This window comes from Musca autumnalis, unplaced genomic scaffold (assembly GCF_047663935.1).
Source record: "Musca autumnalis isolate F117 unplaced genomic scaffold, ASM4766393v1 scaffold_2, whole genome shotgun sequence".
Classification (NCBI taxonomy): Eukaryota; Metazoa; Arthropoda; class Insecta; order Diptera; family Muscidae; genus Musca; species Musca autumnalis.
In genome coordinates, this window is record NW_027411755.1 from 190,934,374 (window position 1) to 190,958,154 (window position 23,781).

Genomic DNA, 23,781 nt, shown 5'->3' on the forward strand with positions numbered 1-23,781 from the left:
TAGCCAAAGTTTCAATATGGACTCAATCGGTCCAATCCTTCGGGTAACTCCCACACAAAATTTCGGAAAAGTTCAGTTTAGGGCCTGCTCTCCAATCGCTTTGATTTTTGTTGTAGCAACTCGTATTCACTGCCCCCCATACTATGGTACAAGTTTCATTAGGGGCAATTCCATACTTCTTGAGAAAATAGCCTGAAAGGTGCAAAAAAACCCCCTGGCACCATGTGTAGTGGTTGGAGCGCAACATAACTCTCGAACGGATCTGCCGATTCGGCCCAAAATATGGCCTTCGTTATATTTTATCCAACCTTAGTTTAAGTTCGAAGATAAGCCATATCGGTCCACTCCTTCAGGTACCTCCCTCACAAAAGTTCAAAAATGTTTGGAAAAATTGTGCGCACGATAACTCTGGATGGGAGAGACCGATTTGGTCCACAATTTGGATATTGTAATATTTCTTCGAATGTTAGATGAAATTCGAAGGTGTTGCTTATAGGTCCACTCCTTCCGGTAACTCCCTCACAAAAGTTCGAAAATATTCGCTAAAATGGTAAGCGCTATATCTCATAGACGTAGCAACCGATTTGGTCCAAACTTTTGATCTCGAAATATTGTTGAAACATAGTTTATATTCAAATTTAGGCCCTATCTGTCCGATCATTTGGGTACCACCCACACAAATTTTCAACATTTTTGTGTGGTTAAGGGTTTGTTTGAGGATCCTCCCTGTTTATAGCGATATTAGATTCATACGCCCAATATTTTTTAAAACACCCCTAAATACATTTTTTTTTTTTTTTTGAAAAAAAAGTATTTCAATCTACACAGGTGGAGGGTATACAGTGCTGCTCAAAACATTTGCAACTCAGATGCCTATATCACATTCAGTCTATTTTTAGGGACATTTTGAGTTTTGAAATATGTTTGTTTTTGTTATTTGATTTTTTATTGACCATATTTTCAAGATTTAAAAAGTATTATTCAGATATGAACACTTTTGTTTCAAAAATGTGTGAAATATCGGACGAACACATGTTTTTGCCTGCTCAAAACATTTGCAACTCCGTGTTACGAATATCTATTAGTTTATTTTTGACGAGTTTTTTTGTATTGATTGGCATCAAATTGCTTTTTAATCAGAAGAAAGGGGCAAAAAGCTTTTATGAGGAGTACATTTTATCCCACATATGTTTACTTCTGATAGACAAGCATGCCGAAAACAAGACATGTCTAATTTTTTAAAAAAACTTAAATTATGATCAGAAATTTTTATCAACGCTTTGCTAAAAAATGGTAATTTTTAAAAATTGTGGATCCAACGAGGTCAAAAAATAAACATATGAACATCACAATATCTAAAATAGAATTGGATACCGCGTAAAAAGAACAAAAACGCCATAAGATGGGAAGGACATGCGAGGACAACAACATCTACTGCAGGGGATGATCAAATAATTATACGAATTATTAAGCAGATCTCTCAGAGGTCATCAACAGATGTTAAAAAATGACTTAACGCCAATAAATCTATACAAACACCTCCGATACATACCAAGGATACCGGTATACCAAAATAGGCAAATTTTGGGAAAACAGTAATTTCCAGGAAAAATGGAATTCTTCATAAAAATTATGCAAAAAATGTGTGGTTATGTTTTTGGAGTAGTGAAACCGAGTACTTCTCTTCGATTTAAATCAATATTTAAGTTATATGACTTGAAAAATTTGATTGATCACTAGAACGAAGGACAATAAAATATGTCCCATTATACGAACAAGTTGACCCAAAATGTAGAAGGTGTTTTATATTGCCCTGGAGGTATTTTTATGGACAGAAATGGTACAGGATGCATGAGGTCGAGATATTTAACAGATCTAAGAACTAACCGGACAGATAGCATGTCAAAATCGCACCATTTACACTCCAGAAGTGTCGTATAACAGGATGTTTTGACATAATACCGCTTCCAAACGTATATATAACCGCGTAAAACTGGTAAGTTTTTGCAAATATGCTTAAGTTCTTATCGGATTCGATCAACTCAAGTAATCTATATTCATATAGGAGGTCCCGGGACTCTAATCTGGACTCTAGACTATTAAATATCGAATAAAACCTTGGTATTTAACAATTATCCTTAGAGCACAGGATTCCAAAGGATATATCAATTTATTTAGTTAAGTTGTTTACTTTACGACGTCTCCAGATAATAAATAAAATGTTTAATTCACAATATATTATCAAAACAAAAATAATTTCTCCAGATTTTGAATCAAAATTTCTCAGTTGCAAATGTTTTGAGCAGAACCAAAAGTGGGTTCTAGCATTGCTTTGTAATTTTTTTGTAAAATAAGTGCATTTTTTGCAAATTAATTTTTAAATCTTTAAAAAGGATCCAATAAACAATCAATCTACTAAAATATTTGCATTTCAAATCCACAAACTACCTCAGAACTACATAAAATATGAACTAGTCATTCCAGTTGCAAATGTTTTGAGCAGCACTGTATGTCTGTCGGCAAAGCCGACTGATATTGTTTTACTTGTTTACTTGTATATGTATATTTTTTCTGGTGACAAAACACAATCCACTCATCTAATTAAGCAATTTACTACCACTTTCTTTTTCCATCAAAATTAAAATTTTAATACTGCTACTGGGAGTTTAACAATTCTCTTCCATTTTGTATCATCCTTTTTACAATAATCTTCGTTAGATCTTGGAAAAAATTAGCAAATATTTACTTATTATCTTATGAAGGCAATCATAAGCTTCAATTACAATATCCTTTCTCAACAGCACACACATTTACATACATACGCACACACACAAACAAACAGAGAAAAAATCACCATTCACTCAGTTACCAACCATATGACCACATGAAATTAGTGAACTTTGGTTTCACAGAGTCAACCTTGCGGAATGAATGGGAAACCATTCAAGCTGCTAAAATTGCCATACATAAGATCCTGTACAGGAATTGCATTTTAAACCAAGCACACAGACACATATCCGCCCGTCTGTCTGTCTGTCCGTTCGTCCGTCAGTTTGTTGTTGTGTCCATAACTTACACAGTCCAACATACAATAATACACTTAAGTCCCTCTGTATGTACACATGTGTGTGTTTTGTGTAAAATTGCGAAAACTACAGGGCTGCATGCAGAGATAAAACCCCCCATAGCATGGTATATGAATGTAAGTCGGATTTTGTTCTATATTTTAGTGTCATATATTGTGTTGTTGTTGTTGTTGCTGTTGTCGTTGTTACTGCTGTCATAATGGGAAATGTGTATTGTGAATGTTGTGAAAATACTATAGTGTGTGTACGGTTGGTTATATTTTATCTTCTGTCCTGTCGTTGGTGTTATTGTTGTTGTAAATTGTATATGTCTACAATTGCAGAGCACAAATAACGTTTCTTACCAACTACAATCATATCCTCATGGCCGGAAACAGTTTGAAATGATGGCGCTTCACCGGATACTTCACAGCGGTAACGACCTGTTGACTGTAACGTGACACGACGCAATACCACCACATCGTCTGTGGAATTTTGTAACTGAAAATTAAAAAAAAAACGAAACAAAAACACACATACATATTAAAAAACGGATTTAGGGCATATGTTTAAAGATTTATATGTTTATATGAATGTACAATTGTGCAACACGCAGACATCTCACAGATGCCTGCCTGCCTGACAGGTGTAAAGAAAGGAAACATTAACAGATATCCATACGTTTAGCTGTATTTAAGTCTGATAAACTGTGAGTCAGTCAGAGCGTTGTTGCTATTGTTGTTTATGCATGATTTAAAACTTTATGTAAATCATGGAAGATTTTAAAAGCTTTTCGAGAAATACATGTTGTTGATTTTTTTTGTTTTTGAAGTAAAAGATATATTTTCAAATTTAAATGAAATATATTTTAATTAAATTAATTGTCTTTAGATAACTATTTGTCTAAATGGTATAATTAAAGTATGCATTTAATTGAGTATGCATGAATTTAAGAGTGTGGAAAATGCCAACTAATCCTAATAATATTCGAACTGGTAAACAGTAGAGTTGGGCAATCTCGTTCAGTTGAACAATCCGGATCACTAACTCGTTCAATGGACACCGGAAATTTCTTTGACAAACTGCGTATACTTAATTTCTTACGTTGGTTTTTATGATGTTACTCATTCGTCTTTGAACGAGAACAGTGATCCGGATCGTTCAATTCAACGAGATTGCCCAACAGATCCGTGCAGTTTTTGTTTTAATCATTGCGATGTTTAATGCACAGACATATTTTTTAAATATTTTTATGATGCATAAACAGTTTGAATTTTATTAAAACATATTGCAAACTGCCACCTTTTTTAAATCTTATTTATTTTCCTCAAAAATTTACAACTTTTTCCCTAAAGTTATGGGTCTCAGTACTCATAGAAATTTGGCATTTTGGGGAAAGTTTGTCAGTTTTTAGCTTAAGCGTACTCAGAAAAGTTTGACATACGACCATGCGTTGGGTTGTTTACAGTGACTTGAAAAAATCACTTTGCAAAAAAATTTAATTTACTTGTGAACATTTTCGTCCAATAATTTTTCACAACTTTCGACGTGGATAATCACGGCAAAAGTGCATCGATGAATTAAATATTCGATAAAGGACTATCCTATGGCACAATGAGAAACTGGTTTAATGAATTCAATCGTGGCCTACACTCTCCAAAATCGATGGTCGTAAGGGTCGCCCAAAATCGGACGTTCTGCCAGAAAAAAAAATAAAGCCGTGCGAGAACGGATAATGTAAAATAGTCATGTCATATACCGTGAGATAGTGGCACCCTTGGGCATTTCTTCCACCAACTATCAAATTTCATGAACACCTGGCCTCAGAAATGAATTTTTCTCGCTAGATCCAGCAACATTGTTCAATCGCTCCAAAAAAGGCTTTGTGTATTGTTGCAAAGAAATCTATATAAATAAAAACAAATGTCGTTCGTTGGTAATGGCATCAGTTTGGAACGGCTGGACGGACATGAATAATTCTTTTTTGAAATGTTCCTCATAATTCAACTTAGGTTCTTATGCAAAGAAAATTTAACCTCGGCCACGTTTTCAATTTTAACCTTTTCTACAAAAACTACTGAACCGAATATCTTGAAATTGTCAAGGAATGAACAGGGATGGCCTCAGAAACAAGAGGAGGTGGGGTACATTCCCCACTCCTTTCTTTTAAACGCTATATGTATAAGCCAAACCTATGATCATATCATACTTATAGAATTTCCGGGGCTTATTGTTTTATAATCCCTATATTGACTTAAATTTTGAGAGCATCGACTTGCAAATTAATTTTCGAGACAACGGTGGTTGCGCTTTCGACCAAGAAGAACGATATATTTACAAATTTCCTTCAATGGTGAGGTTCAACGGTCCATCAGCCATGAAAATCTAAAACATATAAGTCTCAAAAAGAGGGAGAATTCGACTTAACCATTTTTTTAACTTTTAACATTACATCGCTTTATTAAAAAGCATCAAGGAGCGAAACAATTCGTCAAAGTCCGTATGACTTTCGGTTTGACAAAGGACCGAAGAAGTACTTAATTACTTAGTTGGCCCATTACAGAACATTTGTTCCATAGACCGAACTAAGAAAAGATCTCCATTCCTCTCTGTTTTTCGCTTGACTTTTTGGAATACCGCGCCTTTTCATTTCTTCATCCACTTGTATGCTCCATCGAAGCTTAGGCCTGCCGATTCTGCGTGCACCGCCATGTGGCATGTATTCATACGCCTTTTTAGCGGGTTCATCATCGCTCATTCTCATGGTATGGCCTAGCCAACGCAATCGTTGCATCTCGATACGTTTAACTATATTCATGTCTTTGTATAGCTTATATAGCTCGTGGTACATACGACGTCGATATTCACCGTCAACGCAAATCGGCCCGTAGATCTTTCGAAGAATTTTCCTCTCAAACACACCAAGCACTGCCTTACCTGCTTGTTCAGGTACCTATGCTTCGGAGCCATACATTAAGACGGGTAGTATCAGCGTTTTGTATAGTGTTATTTTTGTTTGACGAGATGTGGCTTTGTTTTTAAATTGCTTACTTAAACCATAGTAGCATCTGTTGACAAATACAATTCTTCTTCTTATTTCACAACTGATGTTGTTTGTTGTGTTTATGGCAATGCAGAGGTAGACGAAGTCTTTAACTACCTCAAAATTGTAGGTACGAACTTCCATGGACGCTTTGCGCGTCGACACCATCAATTTGGTATTTTCGCCGTTCACCGCCAGACCCACTTTCGCAGATTCTGCTTCGACATTCCTAAAGGTATCAGTTACTTCCTTTACTGATCGTCCCATGATGTCTATGTCATCAGCATAGGCAAGTAACATGTGGCTATTGGTGTAAATTGTGCCATTTCTTTTGACATTTGCATCTCGTATTACCTTTTCCAGCAAAATGTTGAATAGGTCACACGAAAGGCTGTCTGAAACCTCTTTTGGTACAAAATTCTTCACAATTCTTCGGAGAGGATCTTTCCAATTTTAACTGAGGACCTAGTATCAGTTAATGTCATCTTACAAAGCCGGATGAGCTTTGCGGGGATACCAAATTCAGACATTGCATGGAATACCTTTGATCAGAGGAGACTGTCGAATGCTGCTTTAAAATCGACAAAAAGGTGATATGTGTCGATCTGCATCTCTTGGGTCTTCTCTAGGATTTGCCGCAGGGTAAATATCTGGTCAATGGTGGACTTGTCAGGTCTAAAGCCATATTGGTATGGTCCAATTATTTCGTTGACCATTGGCTTTAGTCGTTCGCACAATATCCCTGACACTATCTTATAGGCAATAGGGAGACGACTTATGCCCCTATAGTTAGAGCATACAGGCTTATCTCCTTTCTTGTGGACGGGACATAGAATGCTCAGGATCGTCGGGTACGCCTTCTTCCTGCCAGATGGTGCTAACTAGCTAATGCATACACCTTATCAGAGCGTCGCCTCCGGTTTTAAACAGCTCGGCTGGTAAGCCATCGGCTCCTGCTGCTTTATTATTCTTCAGCCGGTTGATTGTTGTTTTTACCTCATCTTGGTCGGGCGGTATACATTCTATACCATCTTCTGGGATTGGATCTGTGGTATCATCGTCTTCGCTACTATTGGATACCAGCAGATTGGAGAAATGTTCCTTCCATATCCTGAGCAGGTTATCTGTATCTGTTACCAGATTACATTGCTGGTCTCTACAGGAGGATGTGCCTGTACCAAAGCCATCTGTTTGATGTTTCACTCTTTGGTAGAATTTTCGGACTTCATTCTGGCTCCTGTACATCTCGATTTTTTCACACTCCCACTTTTCCATTTCTCTCTTTTTCTTGCGGAAAAGACATTTCTTTTCTCTCCTTTTCTCCCGATATCACTCTCGTGCGCTACGCGTTGCTACTGATTGCAAAGTAGCTCTATATGCCGCATTTTTCCCTTCGACACTCCTGGTCATACCATGAATTCCTTTGTGGAGGTATCTGGAATCCAAGTATGGATTTTGTGGCTGTTTGCATGAAGTGGGCAATATTTTGCCATTGTGTTGTTATGTTATCGGGACAAGGAGCGCTCGCGTTAAGCAATTGGTCTAGTTTAGTGGAATATGCAGTGGCTATATGTTGTGTTTGCAACCTATCGATGTCCAATTTCCGCGTTGTGTCTGTTCGTGCTTTATTTGCAACGTTTATACGGGTACGTACCTTTGCTGCAACAATGTAGTGGTCCGAATCAATGTTTGCGCTTCGGAACGATCGTACATCCAACACGCTGGATGAATGTCTTCCATCTATCACAACATGATCAATTTGATTACTTGTTCTTTGATCTGGAGACAGCCAGGTGACCTTATGAATATCGAGATGATTAAATTTGGTACTGCTAACTACCATGTTTTTTGCAGCTGCAAAGTGTATTAGCCTCATACCATTGTCAGATGTTCCACTGTGGAGACTGAATTTCCCGACTGTTGGGCCAAAGATATTCTCCTTTCCAATTTTGGCATTAAAATCGCCTAGAATGATTTTAATGTCATGGGCAGGGCAACGGTCACATGATTTTCTAAGCGCTCGTAAAATATATCTTTGGTCTGTTCGCCCTTTTCTTCAGTGGGAGCATGAGCGCACATAAAGCTGATGTTGAAGAATTTAGCTTTTATTCGAATTGCAGCAAGTCTTTCATTCACTGGGATGAAGCTGGATACCTAATGTTTTAGTCTCCGACTAACTACGAATCCGCAACCAAACTCATGCTTTACTTTATGGCAGCTATAATACAGTGCGCCACCTTTAGGTGTTGTTGTGACGCCTTTCCCAATCCATCGTATTTCCTGTATGGCAATGCGAAGACTGCACTTTCTCTATAAAGAGTGCGAACATTCCAGGTGCAGATTCGCAGATCATGGTCCTTAAAACGTTTGCGGGGTTCGTCAACTTTAGAGGGGTTTGTTTTTCCTTTCTTTCGTTTTTTCATAGTAGGCTGTTTTTTCTAGGGGAGGGTTACTAACCCGACGCCCAAACCCAAGTTTTTAACGTTCTTATGGGTGAACGCACGGCACATGTTAGCTCACTACCTTTGACGGATGTTAAAGGCAGTTCCCCTGGTGACACCACGGGGAGGTCAGTGTCCACTTGAGATGAAAGAGGCACCAAGATAAATCCTGGGCTTTGCCATGTTAAAGTCGGTCACTACCGTTTCTTGGTATTTTTCATCCCCTAAGTCACCCATGTAAATTAACTATAAAATTAAAAAATGTTGACTATTCCTCATATACAGTCGAAATCGCTTATAACGTCGGTCAAGGGACCGACGGAATTTGTCGCTATAACCGATATGTCGTTATAAGCGATAGGGCCATAAAGGGCCCCAGAGATTTGGGACTTTTGGATATCGTCGTTATAACCGATATGACGTTATAAACGACGACGTTATAAGCGATTTCGACTGTATTTGATTTCCATTTGCTATACTTTTCAAAGCAACGTTTTACAAAAGGTTGTGATTAGAAATATTTAAAACCGACGGTCTTCTGTCCTTTCTTTACATTTATTTCATTAAACTTTTATTATTTGTTTCTTAGCTTTTAACTTACATCGACATCAACACCTGGCAGCGGAAACACCTGTCCTGGAGGCATATCTCTTGGCACATAACGATAGAATTCAAAGCCATCCTTATACCATTTCACCGAGTACAGAGATTCACCATCCAAATCGTATTTGCAGCCCAAGGTTGCATCCTCATAACGCATTATGTGTTTAGGTATGCGGACCTCTGTCATCGATAGTGATAGACATGGTGCTGGAAAAGAAAAAAAAAAAACACATAAGTAAAATACTTAACAAATACCATGAATTCTAAAAATTGGCCATATTTACGACAAAAGTAATTTGAGTAATTTTTCGAGTGATATTATGTTGGAATTTATTTACTTTTAAATCAAATTTAGTGGATATTAACATTTTTCTTCTTTTTTGCGTAAACTTTTCACCTTTTTGCCTGTCCTTCGTTTTTGCGATTGTCACCTCCATTAAAAGTGCCTTGGTCCCCTGAGTTTAACATAAAATTATTTACTTAAAAGTTTGTCTTGTCATCTTTCGCTGTACGTACAACAGCAGCGAAACTATGGCAAGTTTTCTACTCCGAAAAATGTAACAAAGCGAACACTCAAGAAAAGGTCTTTTGTTAATTTTCCTCCATCACATCAAGTGTTAATAACTAATTTAAGCTTCGTGACTTAGTCCTTTATCACTTTAACTCAATTTTTATTACAAAAGGGTTGTTGTTGTTGCTGATGTTGTTGTTGTGGATGTTTGCCTTCATTCATTTGATTGTAAACTTTAAGAATTCGAAGTTTTATGAGGGGAATTTGAATGTGGCAAGGCGGGAACAGTGGTTCAGAAGAGAGTTGAGAAGGGTTGATATAATTGAATATACAACAATTAACATAACACTATATTTAATTTAGCAAGTAAAGTTTTTCTAAAACGTAGTAAAGTTTATTAAAACTTAAGATCCTAAGGGAAGGAATATGCTACTTAAAAAGAAGAAAACGAAAATGAATGCATTTTCATACCGCAGAAAATGTACAGCATTTGAGAAAGTCTAGGCCACGGAACTACGCAATTGTAGTAACATGTGCATTTTGACTTACCCGTCTGTGGAAATCACTATAGTTTCCGAATGGATTAAAGATATTGATAATTGAGTCGTTTGAAGTTTGAAAGTCGTAGAATTTTAGAAATGTTGAAAATGGCCACGGGCTTTTAATCCTACATACGTGTAACGTATGTGACATATCTTTCTGATGTATAATACATTAGAAAACTTTCATTTGACATTTTTTGGAAAGTTTGAAAATGTTTAACCTAAGCGTACTCAGGACAGTTTGACATATGACCATGTGTTGGGTTGTTTACAGTGCCTTGAAAAAATCATTGCAAAAAAATGGAATTCACTTGTTAACAATTTTTGTCCCATAATTTTGTAAGTCTTTGTATATCGATAAAGGCTATGAGGCCGGTATGGCAATCGTAGCCGACACTCGCCAAAAAACGAAGGTCGTGAGGGTCGTCCAAAAACTGTCAGAAAACTGTGCCAGAAAAAAATTAAGCCGTGCGTGAACGGAGAATTCAAGATCGGCTTGGGCATTTCTTCCACCAACTAACATTTGATATGAACCCCTGGTCGCAAAAATGGAGTTTTTTCGCTAGATCCAGCACAATTGTTCTATCACTCAGAGTAAAATTCCAAGTGTATTTATTCATGTCCGTCAGTCCGCACATATGTATCTATTGTTTGCAAGCGAGGCAATTTTGGAGATGAGCTATATCGGCCCTCATTTGGGAATAGATCCCATTCGGAAAAAATTTAGTTCTGCAATTGATTCCAAGAGCACTTGGAAGTTAATACAAGATATAGGAGTCGGGAAGTCGAAGGCAAGCACCACGATCCACGGTGATGTTAATGAACTTAATAGTACATTTATTAACATACCTGTAGTGCAAATCGATACCCAATATTATTGCAATTATTTTCGATGATGAAGAAGTGCTTAGTATTTAAAAAGCATTTTTTTACGAATTTTTTGCAAGAAATCAACCAGACTTTTTAAAAGATTTTCTTTTTTATCTGAAAGGTCACACTTTGAGTTACATTCAGATTTTTTTGTTGAAAAATATTGCACAGTGTTCTGACAAATGGCCGCCTACGAAACACTGTTTTTATACCCTAATCCACAAAGTGGGAAGGGTATTATAAGTTTGTTTTGCTAAAAATTTATGTAACACCGCGAAATATTCGTCATAGACCCTAAATGTGGTATACCATTTTTCATATCTCGACAAGATAAAGCGATACAGAAATGTGTGTCCGTCCGTCCGTGTCCGTCTGTCCATTATAAATTGTAATCAAACTCCAGGCCGCAATTATGGACCGATCGTCACAAAATTTGGTATGGAGGTCGGTTTCACATCAGAATAGATCGCTATTTACTTTGTTTATTGTAATAATGCAGCGGTTTGATAACGGACTGCTCCCTAATATATAGGTGGGTTCCTTTGTTGTGTGTAAAAACCTACATTTTTATTTCATGCTTCAAAAGGTCGCTTTCATTATAAAGAAGTTTTCGCTATCATGGTGGAGAAACCACGACAGAGAAATTCCACGCTTTTACATTGAAGGAAATCGGAATAATCTAGGTGATGAATTTCTGTATAATTTTTGATTTTGCTCAAACATAATGTTATACCTAGAAATATTGGCTCCAGACGTATATATGACCGGACGGCAGCAACAACTTTTTCCAATATAATTTCACTACTCTTGAAAAAGTATCCTTGTTTAAAAATGTATTCTTATCCGCCAAAAGATTATGCAAATGTAGTGGAGTAGGGTATTAGATAGTCGTCCCCGTCCGACCATAGTCTTTACTTACTTGTTTCCCATATTTCCGTTAATTTTTATTAAATCACTCGCTTAAAGCCACGCTTTTTATGTGTATAATAATCCCACAAAAAATATTAGAATCGGTTCATCCAATTGTAAGGTTCATGTCATTGTCCGATGGACTCGAATTTTTTTGCAACATATTATTTTCTATTCGATTTTGTAAAATTTGCAATTGGCCATAACCCCTTAATTTAACTTAATACTAGAGACCCCATATTATGTCAATAACCGGATTATCGAATTGTCCGGATTACCGAGTAATCACAAAAACACATATTTTGTATATTAAAATTATTGATATCGGACGTTTAAGTAGATAATAACCTGACACCTAAGGTGAACGAATTCAGGTTAAGCAAATATCACGAGTTGCGACCATTTTAAGCAGCTTTCCTGGCTACCAAATTTACTTCTTAATTTTCTCCTCCAGCGTTATTTACGTGAAATTTAATGTGTATTTTTGTAGTCTAAAACTTCTCTAAAATTGGTGTATATTTATTCATAGTTCTTTTTCAATGATTTTAACTTCGTAACCTCCACCATAAAATATTCTGAACTAAAATGGAATAATTAGTTTTCATTCCTGTCCCCAACTTTAAGTGGGTACGTTAAAATATCACATAATGTACATAAAATGCTTCATTCGGTAGGCCCTTTTTATGGTGCCTATATCTAACTATGTATGTTTACAATTTTTGGTGGGCTAGAAATTGGGAGGTACCGTTATATAGGGGTTATAATAAAACATGGACCTATGTTGACAGTTTTTGATGGGAGCCTTTAATGTCAAATAACTCCTAATTCGGTTAAAAATTGTAGCTAAAATCCTCAAAATACCGAAAATCGGTACATAACGTGGGAACTTCAAATGTCATTAACAGCTAGTTCGGAGGTATGTGGGCTATACGAAAATATGAACTTAAATGAACAATTTTTGTTGGCTCTTAAATTTCAAATTACAGAAAGTTCATCCAAAAAATAAAGCTAAGGTACGGAAAATCGGGAGGTTTGTTTTGGGGCTATACCAAAACATGGACCTACGTTGGTTAAACATTTTAAGTAAAATCCTCAAAGTGCCAAAAATCGGAAAGTATCGTTATATTGGAAGAATTTGAAATGTAAAATGTTCGAATTACAGATAATTCGGTTAAAACTTGTAGGTAAAATTCTCAAAATACGGAAAATCGGGAGGTACCGTTATATGGGGCTATACCAAAACATGGACCTATGTTCATAATTTTTCCAATATAAGTTTTTTGGTCACTAAGAACCCTAAATATACAAATTATAGCTAATTCGGTCTAGAAATGTGACTTAAAACGTCAAAATACCTGAAATCGGGCGGTAACGTTATACGGGGGCTATACCAAAACGTGGACCTATGTCCACAAGTTTTGTTATATAAGTTAAGTGACGCTTAAGAGCCCTAAATGTCAATTTAGAGCTAAATCGGTCTGAAAATGTAGCTGAAAACGTCAAAATACCGTAAATCGGAGGTACCGTTATATGGGGGCTATACCAGAACGTGGACCTATGTTCACAACTTTTGTTATATAAGTTTATTGACACTTAAGAACCCTAAATGTCAAATTATAGCTATATCGGTCTGAAAATGTAGCTAAAAACGTCAAAATACCGTAAATCGGGGGGTACCGTTGTGTGGGGGCTATACCAAAACCTGGACCGATATAGCCCATTATCGAACTTGACCTGCCTGTAAACAAAAGACGCATTTTCCCAAAATTTCAGCGTTCTATCTCCATTTTTGTGGATGCTAGAGCGATTACCACAGACGGACATGCACAGATCGAACTCAGAATTTTACCCCGATCAAGAATATATATACTTTATGAGTATTTCAATGCAAATGAGTATTTCAATGCGTTACAAACGGAAAAACAAACTTAATATACCCTCCATACTATGGTGGAGGGTATAAAAATACTGTTTTATATACATATGTAAATATTATATCTAGCCTAAGAAGTGTGATTCTCCAACTCATTTTTTGCATTACCAAAAAAATCGGTCAAATTAAATTACTTAAGTATAAAACACATTTGCATTAGAAAAACCAAAAGTTCGATGACTGAGAAGCCGGTATGTCTAAAGACAACAGCGAAACTAGTCACATATTTTGGTGGTTGTGTGGGTTCGAGTATCCGGCTTTCTTTTTTCACTTACAAACAAAATTCGATAATAAAGCTCTAAACGAGGAAATTAATAAAATTAAATTGCTTATAATTTTACCGATTTTTGTCGGTAACTCAAAAAATGATCAAAAAAAACTAAGCTACTAATCCCAAGCTTTAAATAACAAAATAGCATTGGAATACATTACACACTTCCATGGTATTTTCTCAACGAAAACGTCAATGAAATAAATAAGAATCTAATTCTCAAGACAGAAAAAAAATATTCTAGTGTCCAGATTATCGAGTTGTCCTGATTAACGAGTGTCCGGATTATCGAGGCTACACTGTATATGTAAAGTGCGAATTAGACAAGTTATCGTGAATGGTAGCTAGAAAGAGAGTGGAAACTGAGATACAATAACCGTTATATTGGAAAACAAGAGAAGAAAAGTGGTTTTGATGAAATCATGAAAACTCCTTGACTGGCCCAGGCATAAGCTGTATATGAAATGAGTCGATTCACATTGCAGCAGTTCCAAACGGTGCCAGTACCAGTGTTCGAATCAATCCGGGTTAAAACGGGTGGAGTTGTTGATGTTAATGGACACCGGCATATGCATTTTTCTACCCCAATCTCTATATAAAATGTAAAGTGTATGAATACATTTCTTAAAACCCAACCTTCAGTTTAAATGAAGGTTTCGGAGTCAGCGTCGGAGTCGAGAAATTTGGCTGGAGTCGGAGTCTGAGTCGAAAAAAATAATTTAACTCCGACCCCGGGCAAATTTTTTCTATATTATAGAAACATTAAATTCGGTACACCATTTTTTCCCTAAAATCATTACTTATTTTAAAAGAAAGCTATAAGAAAACATATTAGCAAACGGTACTAAGGCAAACCTAGAGGATATTTTTTTCCATCCTTTGAAGTCTAGTCTTTTCATTTCCAATTCGTGTACAAAAAGCATCTCGAGTCTATTTTTGTGAACCAATTGATCCTTTAATTTTTTGCAAGCAAAAGTAAAGCTCTGGGACAATCGAACTATAATTTGACATTTAACGTATTCTATATAAGTCCAGTCTTCTGCCAAATGGTCTTCTCACAAAGGTCTACTGGTCTTCTCATCTTGACTTTTGTGAGAAGTCATCATTCTTCGGTTGGACTCTTATGAAAGACATTATGACCTCTATGTGACACAAAATGGAAGTCAACGTCTGGGGGTGTAAAATTCCCTTTGGAAATGAAAACCCCTATCGAGCATATTAAGAATCCAAAAGGATCCCATAGCTAAAGTTTCTGAGTTAAGAGATAACCAGTTTTCAATTAAATAGAATAAGGAATTTTGTCCTTCTAGTTCAGATCCTCCATGTGATTTTTGTTCCTGAATTGAAAAAGTAACACAAGATCAGATGTACTACTTGAACAAAAAAATCTAAATAAATATTCATCCAAAAAAATTATGTTCCCTACATCCAAGATGTCGATATTGTCACGTTTTTATTGTCCTTTCTCAGTTTTACCCGTTCCGTTCTCAAAAAACTGTATGTTTATGTAATTCGTTACATTTCGTATAAGTATGAAATTCGGATGGTTACTGTGTTATGACTTTTTTACAACCCCATATCCATGTAACGTGTTTTGATGAGCTTTACACAAAATTAGATAAAATCTTAATTATTAGGTAATTTGATAAAAATCTATTAAAGACATCAAAATGTAGTAATAATTTATTGATCAATTTAATTTTTCTAATTGTGTTTGCCCGTCTATGACCAAAAACTTCAATTTTTAAAGCAAAAAATTTAAAATTTTACTATATATGTATGTATATTATATTCGAACGAATGCCCTTTCTAAAAAATATGTTAGGAAAAATTATCAAATTAGGCAATATGGACCCAAATATAGGATAAAGTTAAAAAAATTTTGAATATTTTATTCATTTTTAGTAGTATAGGAATTCACCCTCCTAGTCGACCTTGAGTCGGAGCCGGAGTCGTGAAAAAACTGGTCCGGAGTCAAAGTCGAACCAAAAATACCTCGACTCCGAAACCCTGGTTTAAATACACTAATTAACGGTGAATTCAGTTTAAATGTAGCCACAAAACTACTTCGTGAAGCCAAAAGTGACATTTTGTGACATTCTGTAAAAAATAGCAACAAAAAAGGAGCAATTTTCATAATACTCAACTTAGATTCGACAAAAAGGTTATTTTTTGTCATTTAGAAAAAATTAGGACAATTTAGAAAAAAGGAAAAATCCTTTTCGATGTTTGTTGGGCATTCCATTCCATTTAACAGTTGTCCCACTTAAGAGTGTTTTTCCTGCTCTTCCCACTATGTGTTTCCCACTTGCTTCAGTAATTTCTATGATTTGTGCTATTTAACGCAACTGTAGAGTAAAGTCCTTCAGTGTTTTCTCAGTTATCTCTCTTCTCACTTTTCTGACTGTCTAGCTGTCGGTTGTTTTCTTTCTCATCCTCGTCTTCGTATTCCACTTGTAATAAAATCATGGTAAGTATTTTATAATGATGCTTGTGACACAAAAAGGAAGAGCAATTATTCTTTTTCTCGGTTCCTTTTGTCTGTTTTCAGGCTGTCCGACAATGACAATACCCATGCACGTTCATGTATTTCACGTTGAGAGCCCATTATGCTGGACATAGACAGACGCTTCACAAATATTTATGCGTATTAATAGGTTCTAGCGTGCAAATGGTAATGAGTATTTTTTCATCCTTTTGTGTTGGGTTCTATGCGTGCGTGTACACCCATATCAAGGATGTCATTGTTTTTGTTTCACATCGCCTTTTGTACTCAGACAGATTGAATTTGATACTTGTGACCTAGTGTTTGCTTTATTTAAGGAAAATGATGTATTATATAAAATTTAAAGAAAGGGTATATTATCTTCCAACCAATTTTGAAGGTTTATAAATTAGGAATTTCCAAGTTAAATATATAATTTACATATTTTTATTGAAAATCACATAGAGTTTAAAATTTATACATTTTATTTCACAGAAATGTATATATAGATGTAAAATTTCATGTTATTCAAGAATATGTATGTATAACTTTTGGAATCTTAAAAAATAATTCGAGGAGTCACAAAGGAAATGCAAACATAATATACCTCCTTTATATTTTCGAGTGTTTAATAGGCGACACCTTTTATCACCTTGCAGCACGTCCGTTTTATTGTGTCAGACTACATCCTATTGATCGCCTCAGTCAGTGGACCTATGCTTATTTCCCCATTGCAGTTTATAAACTACCTTGAAACTTTCATCACAACTGGGAAAGCTATTTGGGCTTGTTTTAGAGAGGGCATCATTTACCCTTTTCCAAGAAATGTCCAATCCATTTCAAACTCTTGAAGACCCTTTGGGAAAAAGACGACATTGAAAAAGTATTATTTAAAATAGCTAACCCTACAGATGGCTATGGAAAATATTCTTTAAAATATCCAGGACTATGAATGGCCCCGAAAAAATATCCTTTAATATATCCACGTCTGTAGATGGCCCTGTTAAAATATTCTTTTCTTTGTTTAAATATCCACAGCTATATATTCTTTAAAATATCTAAGACCATGTTTATATTATAGCCTTTTGCAGGGTTAACCTTCTTAATGAGGATTTATTTGACGTATAGGCAAAGGGGTTGACATTTGAAACCCAGTGGGTTTGTTAAATCCGGTAATATATAAACGTACTATAAGCCCTTAAAGCCCATTTAAATCTTCATGCTGGTAAATGGCACCAAACAAATATTCTATAAAATATCCAGGCCTATAGATGGCCATGAAGAAATATTCTTTTATCCAGGCCTATAGATGATACCGAAGAAATATTGGTTTATTCTCTAAAATATTCACGCATATAGATGACACTGAAAAAGTATTATTTATAAATCTATATATGGCCATGGAGAAGTATATCCTAAATTATGCAAGCCTGCAGAAGGCCCTGACAAAATATTCTTTAAAATATATACGCCTTTACATGGCCTTGAAAAATATTCCTTAAAATATCTCTGCCGATAGATAAACCCGAAAAAATATTATTTAAAATATCCCTGCCTATAGACGTCCCGGAAAAATATTCTTTAAAATATTCAGACCTATAGACTATCCTGAAAGGATATTTTTTAAAATATATAGATTACACTTTAGATAGCCAGCAAAAATATTCTTTAAAATATTCACGCTTATAGATGGTTCTGTAAAAACATTCATTTAAATATCCTCACTTATAGATGGCTCTTCAAAAATAGTATTTAAAATATTTACGCTTTTAAATGGCACTGCAAAAATATTCCTTAAAATATCCCAGCGTATAGATGTTCCTGCAAATATATTTTTTAAAATATCCACGATTATAGACGGCCATGCAAAAATATTCTTTAAAATATCCACGCTTGTAGATGTTACTGCAAAAATATTCTTTAAAATATCCACAATTATAGATGACACGGCAACAATTTTCTTAAAATATCCACGCTTATAGATGTCCCTGCAAAAAGATTCTTTAAAATATCCACGCTTATAGATGGCCCTGCAAAAAAAATCTTTAAAATATCCTGCAAAAATATTCTTTAAAGTATTCACGCTTATTATAGCCTTGCAAAAATATTCTTCAAAATATCTACGCTTATATCCACACTTATAGATGACAAAGCAAAAATATTCTTTTAAATATTCACGTTTATAGATGACCCAGCAAAAATATTCTTTAAAATATCCTGCAAAAATATTCTTTAAAGTATTCACGCTTACAGATGGCCCAGCAAAAATATTTTTTAAAATATCCACGCTTATAAATTGCCCTGCAAATATATTCTTTAAAATATCCACGCTTATAGATGACCCTGTAAAAATGTTCTTTAAAATATTTGCGCTTATAGATGGTCATGCAAAAATATTCTTTAAAGTGTCCACGCTTATAGATGGGCCTGCAAAAAATTATTTAAAATATCCACGCTTATAGATGGCCCTGAAAGAAATTATTTAAAATATTCACGCTTATAGATGGCGCTGCAAAAATATTCTTTAACGTATTCACGCTTACAGATGACACTGCAAAAATATTCTTTAAAATATCCCCGCTTATAGATGGTCCTGCTAAAAGATTTTTTAAAATATCCACGCTTATAGATGGCCCTTCAAAAATATTATTTTAAATATCCACGCCTACAGTTGGCCCTAAAAATATTCTTTAAAATATCCTCGCTTTTAGATGGTCCTGCAAAAATATTCTTTAAAGTTTTCACGCTTATAGATGTTACTGCAAAAATATTATTTAAAATATGCACGATTATAGATGGCCATGCAAAAATATTCTTTAAAATATCCACGCTTATAGAAGGCCCTGAAAAAAAAATTCTTTAAAATATCTACTTTTATAGACGGTCCTGCAAAAATATTCTTTAAAATATCCAAGCTTATATATGGCCTTGCAAAAATATTCCCCAAAATATCTACGCTTATAGATGGCACTGCAAAAATATTCTTTAAAATATCCAAGCTTATAGATGGACCTACAAAAATATTCATTAAAATATCAACGCATATAGATGGCACTGTAAAAATATTCGTTTAAATGTCCACGCTTATAGACGGCCCTGCAAAAATATTCATTGAAATATCTACGCTATAGATGGCTTTACATATGTACCTAAAAAAATTATTTAAAACAGATGGCTCAGAAAAAAATAATCTTTAAAATAGATGGTCCGGCAAATGTCGCTCAGAAAATTTTAGGTACGACTCTCATTGACAACTAATCGATTTTTTCGCGTTTTTATGGTGAGTTTTGACATGTTTGCTCAGAAAAAACTGTGTTTTGTGTTTTTGTATGTTCTGTAACGAATATACAAAAACAAAATATAGTCTTTTTCTGAACAAAAACAGGGTAAATGCACAAAACGACCACGAAAACGCGATTAGTTGTCAATGAGAGCCATACTGAGCGACATTTTTGCAGAACATTTCGAAGCTGAAAAACGTCATCTTGTGGTCCAATCGTTGTTATTTTCATAAAGCAGCCAATGGTAGTTATTTCCCTAACGATATTTTGGTGCCCAATCTTATCACAAAGCATTTCAGAAGGCCGATAGTGGTTTTCTTGATAGAGAACAAATGGTGATCAATAGTGAGTCTATCCATCATGAAATTCTAGCACCCAATCGCGGGTATGTAAATGACATATTCTGTCGCCCAATCATGAATCTGTCAATAGACTAATTTTGGCATCCAATCGTAGAACTTCACTGGTTTCCTATCGTGGATCTTCTCATAAATTGATCAGGAACAAGGAAAACTCTGGCAACCAGTCTTGAATTCGTTTGAAATACATGTATTTTGTTTTTTGAACGCACACGCAAAGTTTTAAGTTCTGGCCTTAAAATGAAATTCTGGCGTCCAATCCAAGATATTCATAGACATACATTCTTTTAGCAAAAATCCATAAACACGAATTTTCCCAATCTACATTTTTTTATACTCTCAGCCTTTAGTCAAAATGTGCCTCATCGAAATAATTATTTTAGAGCCAAAGTTTGTTTGGATGAAATCTGTTTCAGAAAATTTGGAGTCGACTTAGCAATGTTCGTCCGTCTGGGTGGCTGCCTGGAAAACACGATAATTCTCGAACAGATCAACCGATTTGGTCCAAAATTTGGCCTTCGTAACATTTTATCCAAATTTTGAACAACTTCGAAGATGGGCATTATCGATCCATTCTTTCGGTTTCTGTCCTGCCTGGAAACTCATTGCTTTTTTGTAACAAGTGTTCTCGGGGTCCCTATTACTAAAGTACAAGTTTTTTCAGTAGCAAGTCCATACTTCCAGAGAAAATGGCCCAAAATCTGTAAAAAACACCTACGGCTAGCATGTGTAGTGGCTGGTGCGCACGACAACTTTCGAACCGGATACTGCGTTGGTCCAAACTTTGTTTATCAAAATATTTCTCAGAGCCTTATATAAAGTTCGAAGATGGAGCTTTTCGGTATTCTCCTTATGGTATTTCCCCAAAGCTTAGTTTTAGCTCAAAAATGGACCATACCTACCTTACAAAACTTCAAAATAGTTTTTTAATGCAGTTTATTATGTTTTTCGTTGGCAAGTCCATATTTCCTGAAAAAAGCTGAAAATTATACTGTGACGAACTGAAATTACTGCTGGGCGCAATATTTTTTAATAGGAATGACTCCCAAAATAAGATCTATTTCCAAAATGAACTATGTCGGTCCGGTCCATTTCTTCAGGTACCTCCTCTGAAACACTTCTGATCAATGATAAAATCCATATTTTGTATACGTCCGAAAATGGCTACACAATTCTGAAAATCTCCTAATACATAGTTTTGGGTTGAAGTATTCTGTTCATAGATGAAAGTTTGAGTCCCTGTCCGCAAAGCCGACTGAGATTTTGACGAAGAAGATCTGTTTCCGATAAGTTTTTTTGATTTCGTTTGTCGTCACAAAGTCCTTGCCGACAAAGGAAAAAGGAACATTTTAGAAATGTGCATCTATTGACAGTACTTTCTAAAATACAATCCAAAGAAAAATCAACAGAAAAATCCTTGAAGATAAAATTCAATGTAATTTCGAAATATTGGAAATAATACACAATAAATAAAATATAAACATTAACCTCAAGCTCAATAATCTTGATTTTATTAACGTTTGAAAAGATCGAACAAAATACGACAGAAAAATCCTTCATTTGTCCGATAGGCATTTACTAATTAATATCAAGAAACCAGTTTCAAATAATCTCAACGACGACACTGCGGTGGAACAGAATTTATATCATAAATAATGGTTGATACAGTTTTTTTGCGTGAATTTGTAATTGTTGTGATGTTCAAAATAGTTCATTACACAAACCGATTAGAGACTATGTATATACAAAAATGTAAAAGCACAATGATGAATGAATAATTGCTCTTATCAAAAATTTTAAAAACAAAAGATGGCAAGAATGTTTTTCTAGATGTTGTTTATGAGCCAAATTATTGGACGTAATATACTACAAAAGTTCAATAAATACAAATGAACGTATTGTTCTGAACTCAGTAACACTCACAGTCAGCCTAATATTACGATTAAACAGTTAAAAACACCTTGAAATTTAACAACAACCATACAGAAAATTGCTCAAAATGTCCAACTTGTTCATTATTATTATATTTTCAAATATTTTGGCCAATAAGTATACTAATGCAGTTAAATAATTCTCTGTAACACTATCTCCAAATACTTTACATATTTCTTGAAAAATATAAAACAGTTTAAAATTTTACTCAACATTTAAAAATGTGTAACATTAGATAATATCTTATGGGAACGAAAATCATTTCGGGCCCTCCATGGCTATGTCGGTGGCCCAAAATATATTTTTTAAAATATTCAGACGAATACATGGCCATGAACAAATATTCTCCAGGCCTATAGATGGCCCTGAAAAAATATTCTTTTAAATATCCATGCCCTTAGATGTTCTTCTACTAAAAACACCAAACTATTTGTACAGCTGTTATTAATAAGCTGTCGAATTTCTAGAAAGTGTTAATATTATTTAAATGACTTTGGTGAAGAAAAATAAACCTCAAAAACTTTATGCAGATTTCATTATTTCGTCAGCAACAATTAAGTTTTGAACCCCCCTTCTACTTTAGTTTCTACATAGTTGTTTTTTTTCTGTTCTGTATATTTTTTGCACACTTTCTTTCATAAACATTTGCTGATTTATTTTCTACGCTTCCATATACATATTTTTCAACTTTAACCATAGCCATTTTTTTACAGCTGAAAGCATAAAAGTTATACTTTTGCGCTGTTGGTTTGTTGTTGCTTTTAATGTTTCCTTTAAGAGCAAAAAAATGAATAAAAAAACAACCTCTCATGCATTCTATGGGAAATGTTGTCGTATCCATAAGCGTAACCGGTGTGCTAATGCTGTTGTTGTTATTCGTTTTTTTTTTTTGCAAGAAATTAAATCAGAAGAAAACAAGAAATAAGGTCAAAAGTGGCAAAAGGAGAAGTACGACTACAGTCGCATGCACACACACACACAATGCACTATTTATTTCTTTGAGTTTCGAGTTGCTGGTTTTCTCATTTCATTTCGTTTTGTTGTTGCTGCTTTTTCAACAACACTTTTGCATCGTTTTGCACTCCTCGATATATTGCGTTTACAAAGTTGGGATTTTCTTATGTTTTTATTTTCCTCTTCTACTTCTAACTTTTCCATTTCCATTTTTTGTTGCTTTATTTCTTTTCCAAGCTCACTTTAAACATAAATTTATTTTTTTACGTTTCTATTCTTAAAGTTTATGTACAAAGTTAAGGAAAAGGCAAAGAAAAAAATATAAAAAAGTAAATATCTGAGGTTGAAACTTGCCATTTTCCATGGCATACTTAATGTTAAATGAATTATGATTGGGGTATTTTTATTTTTGCAAATGGGTTGAAAGTCACAAAATAAGGAAGCAAAGGAAAAAAAATAAATCTGAAATACTTTGTGAGAAATTTACCAGTGAAGTGAACATTGTTGGCGTTTATGATTTAAAAGTACGTAATTTTAAAAAAAATAAAATAAAGGCAAATACATTGCAGAATATTGTTCTGG

The 23,781-nt window shown here is 34.8% G+C and overlaps 1 protein-coding gene across 2 annotated transcripts in view; it reads right to left on the minus strand.

Annotated features, from left to right (window-relative positions):
- The window catches only part of beat-IIIb (beaten path IIIb), a 338,924-nt gene that overhangs the window by 44,408 nt on the left and 270,735 nt on the right, over positions 1-23,781 (minus strand). For both annotated transcript variants that reach the window (XM_073970402.1, XM_073970403.1), the window contains 2 exons: positions 9,151-9,359; positions 3,431-3,566 (listed from right to left, as the gene is read on the minus strand). In XM_073970402.1, the coding sequence (XP_073826503.1) occupies positions 3,431-3,566; positions 9,151-9,359 (345 nt within the window). The remainder of the gene's footprint in view (positions 1-3,430; positions 3,567-9,150; positions 9,360-23,781) is intronic.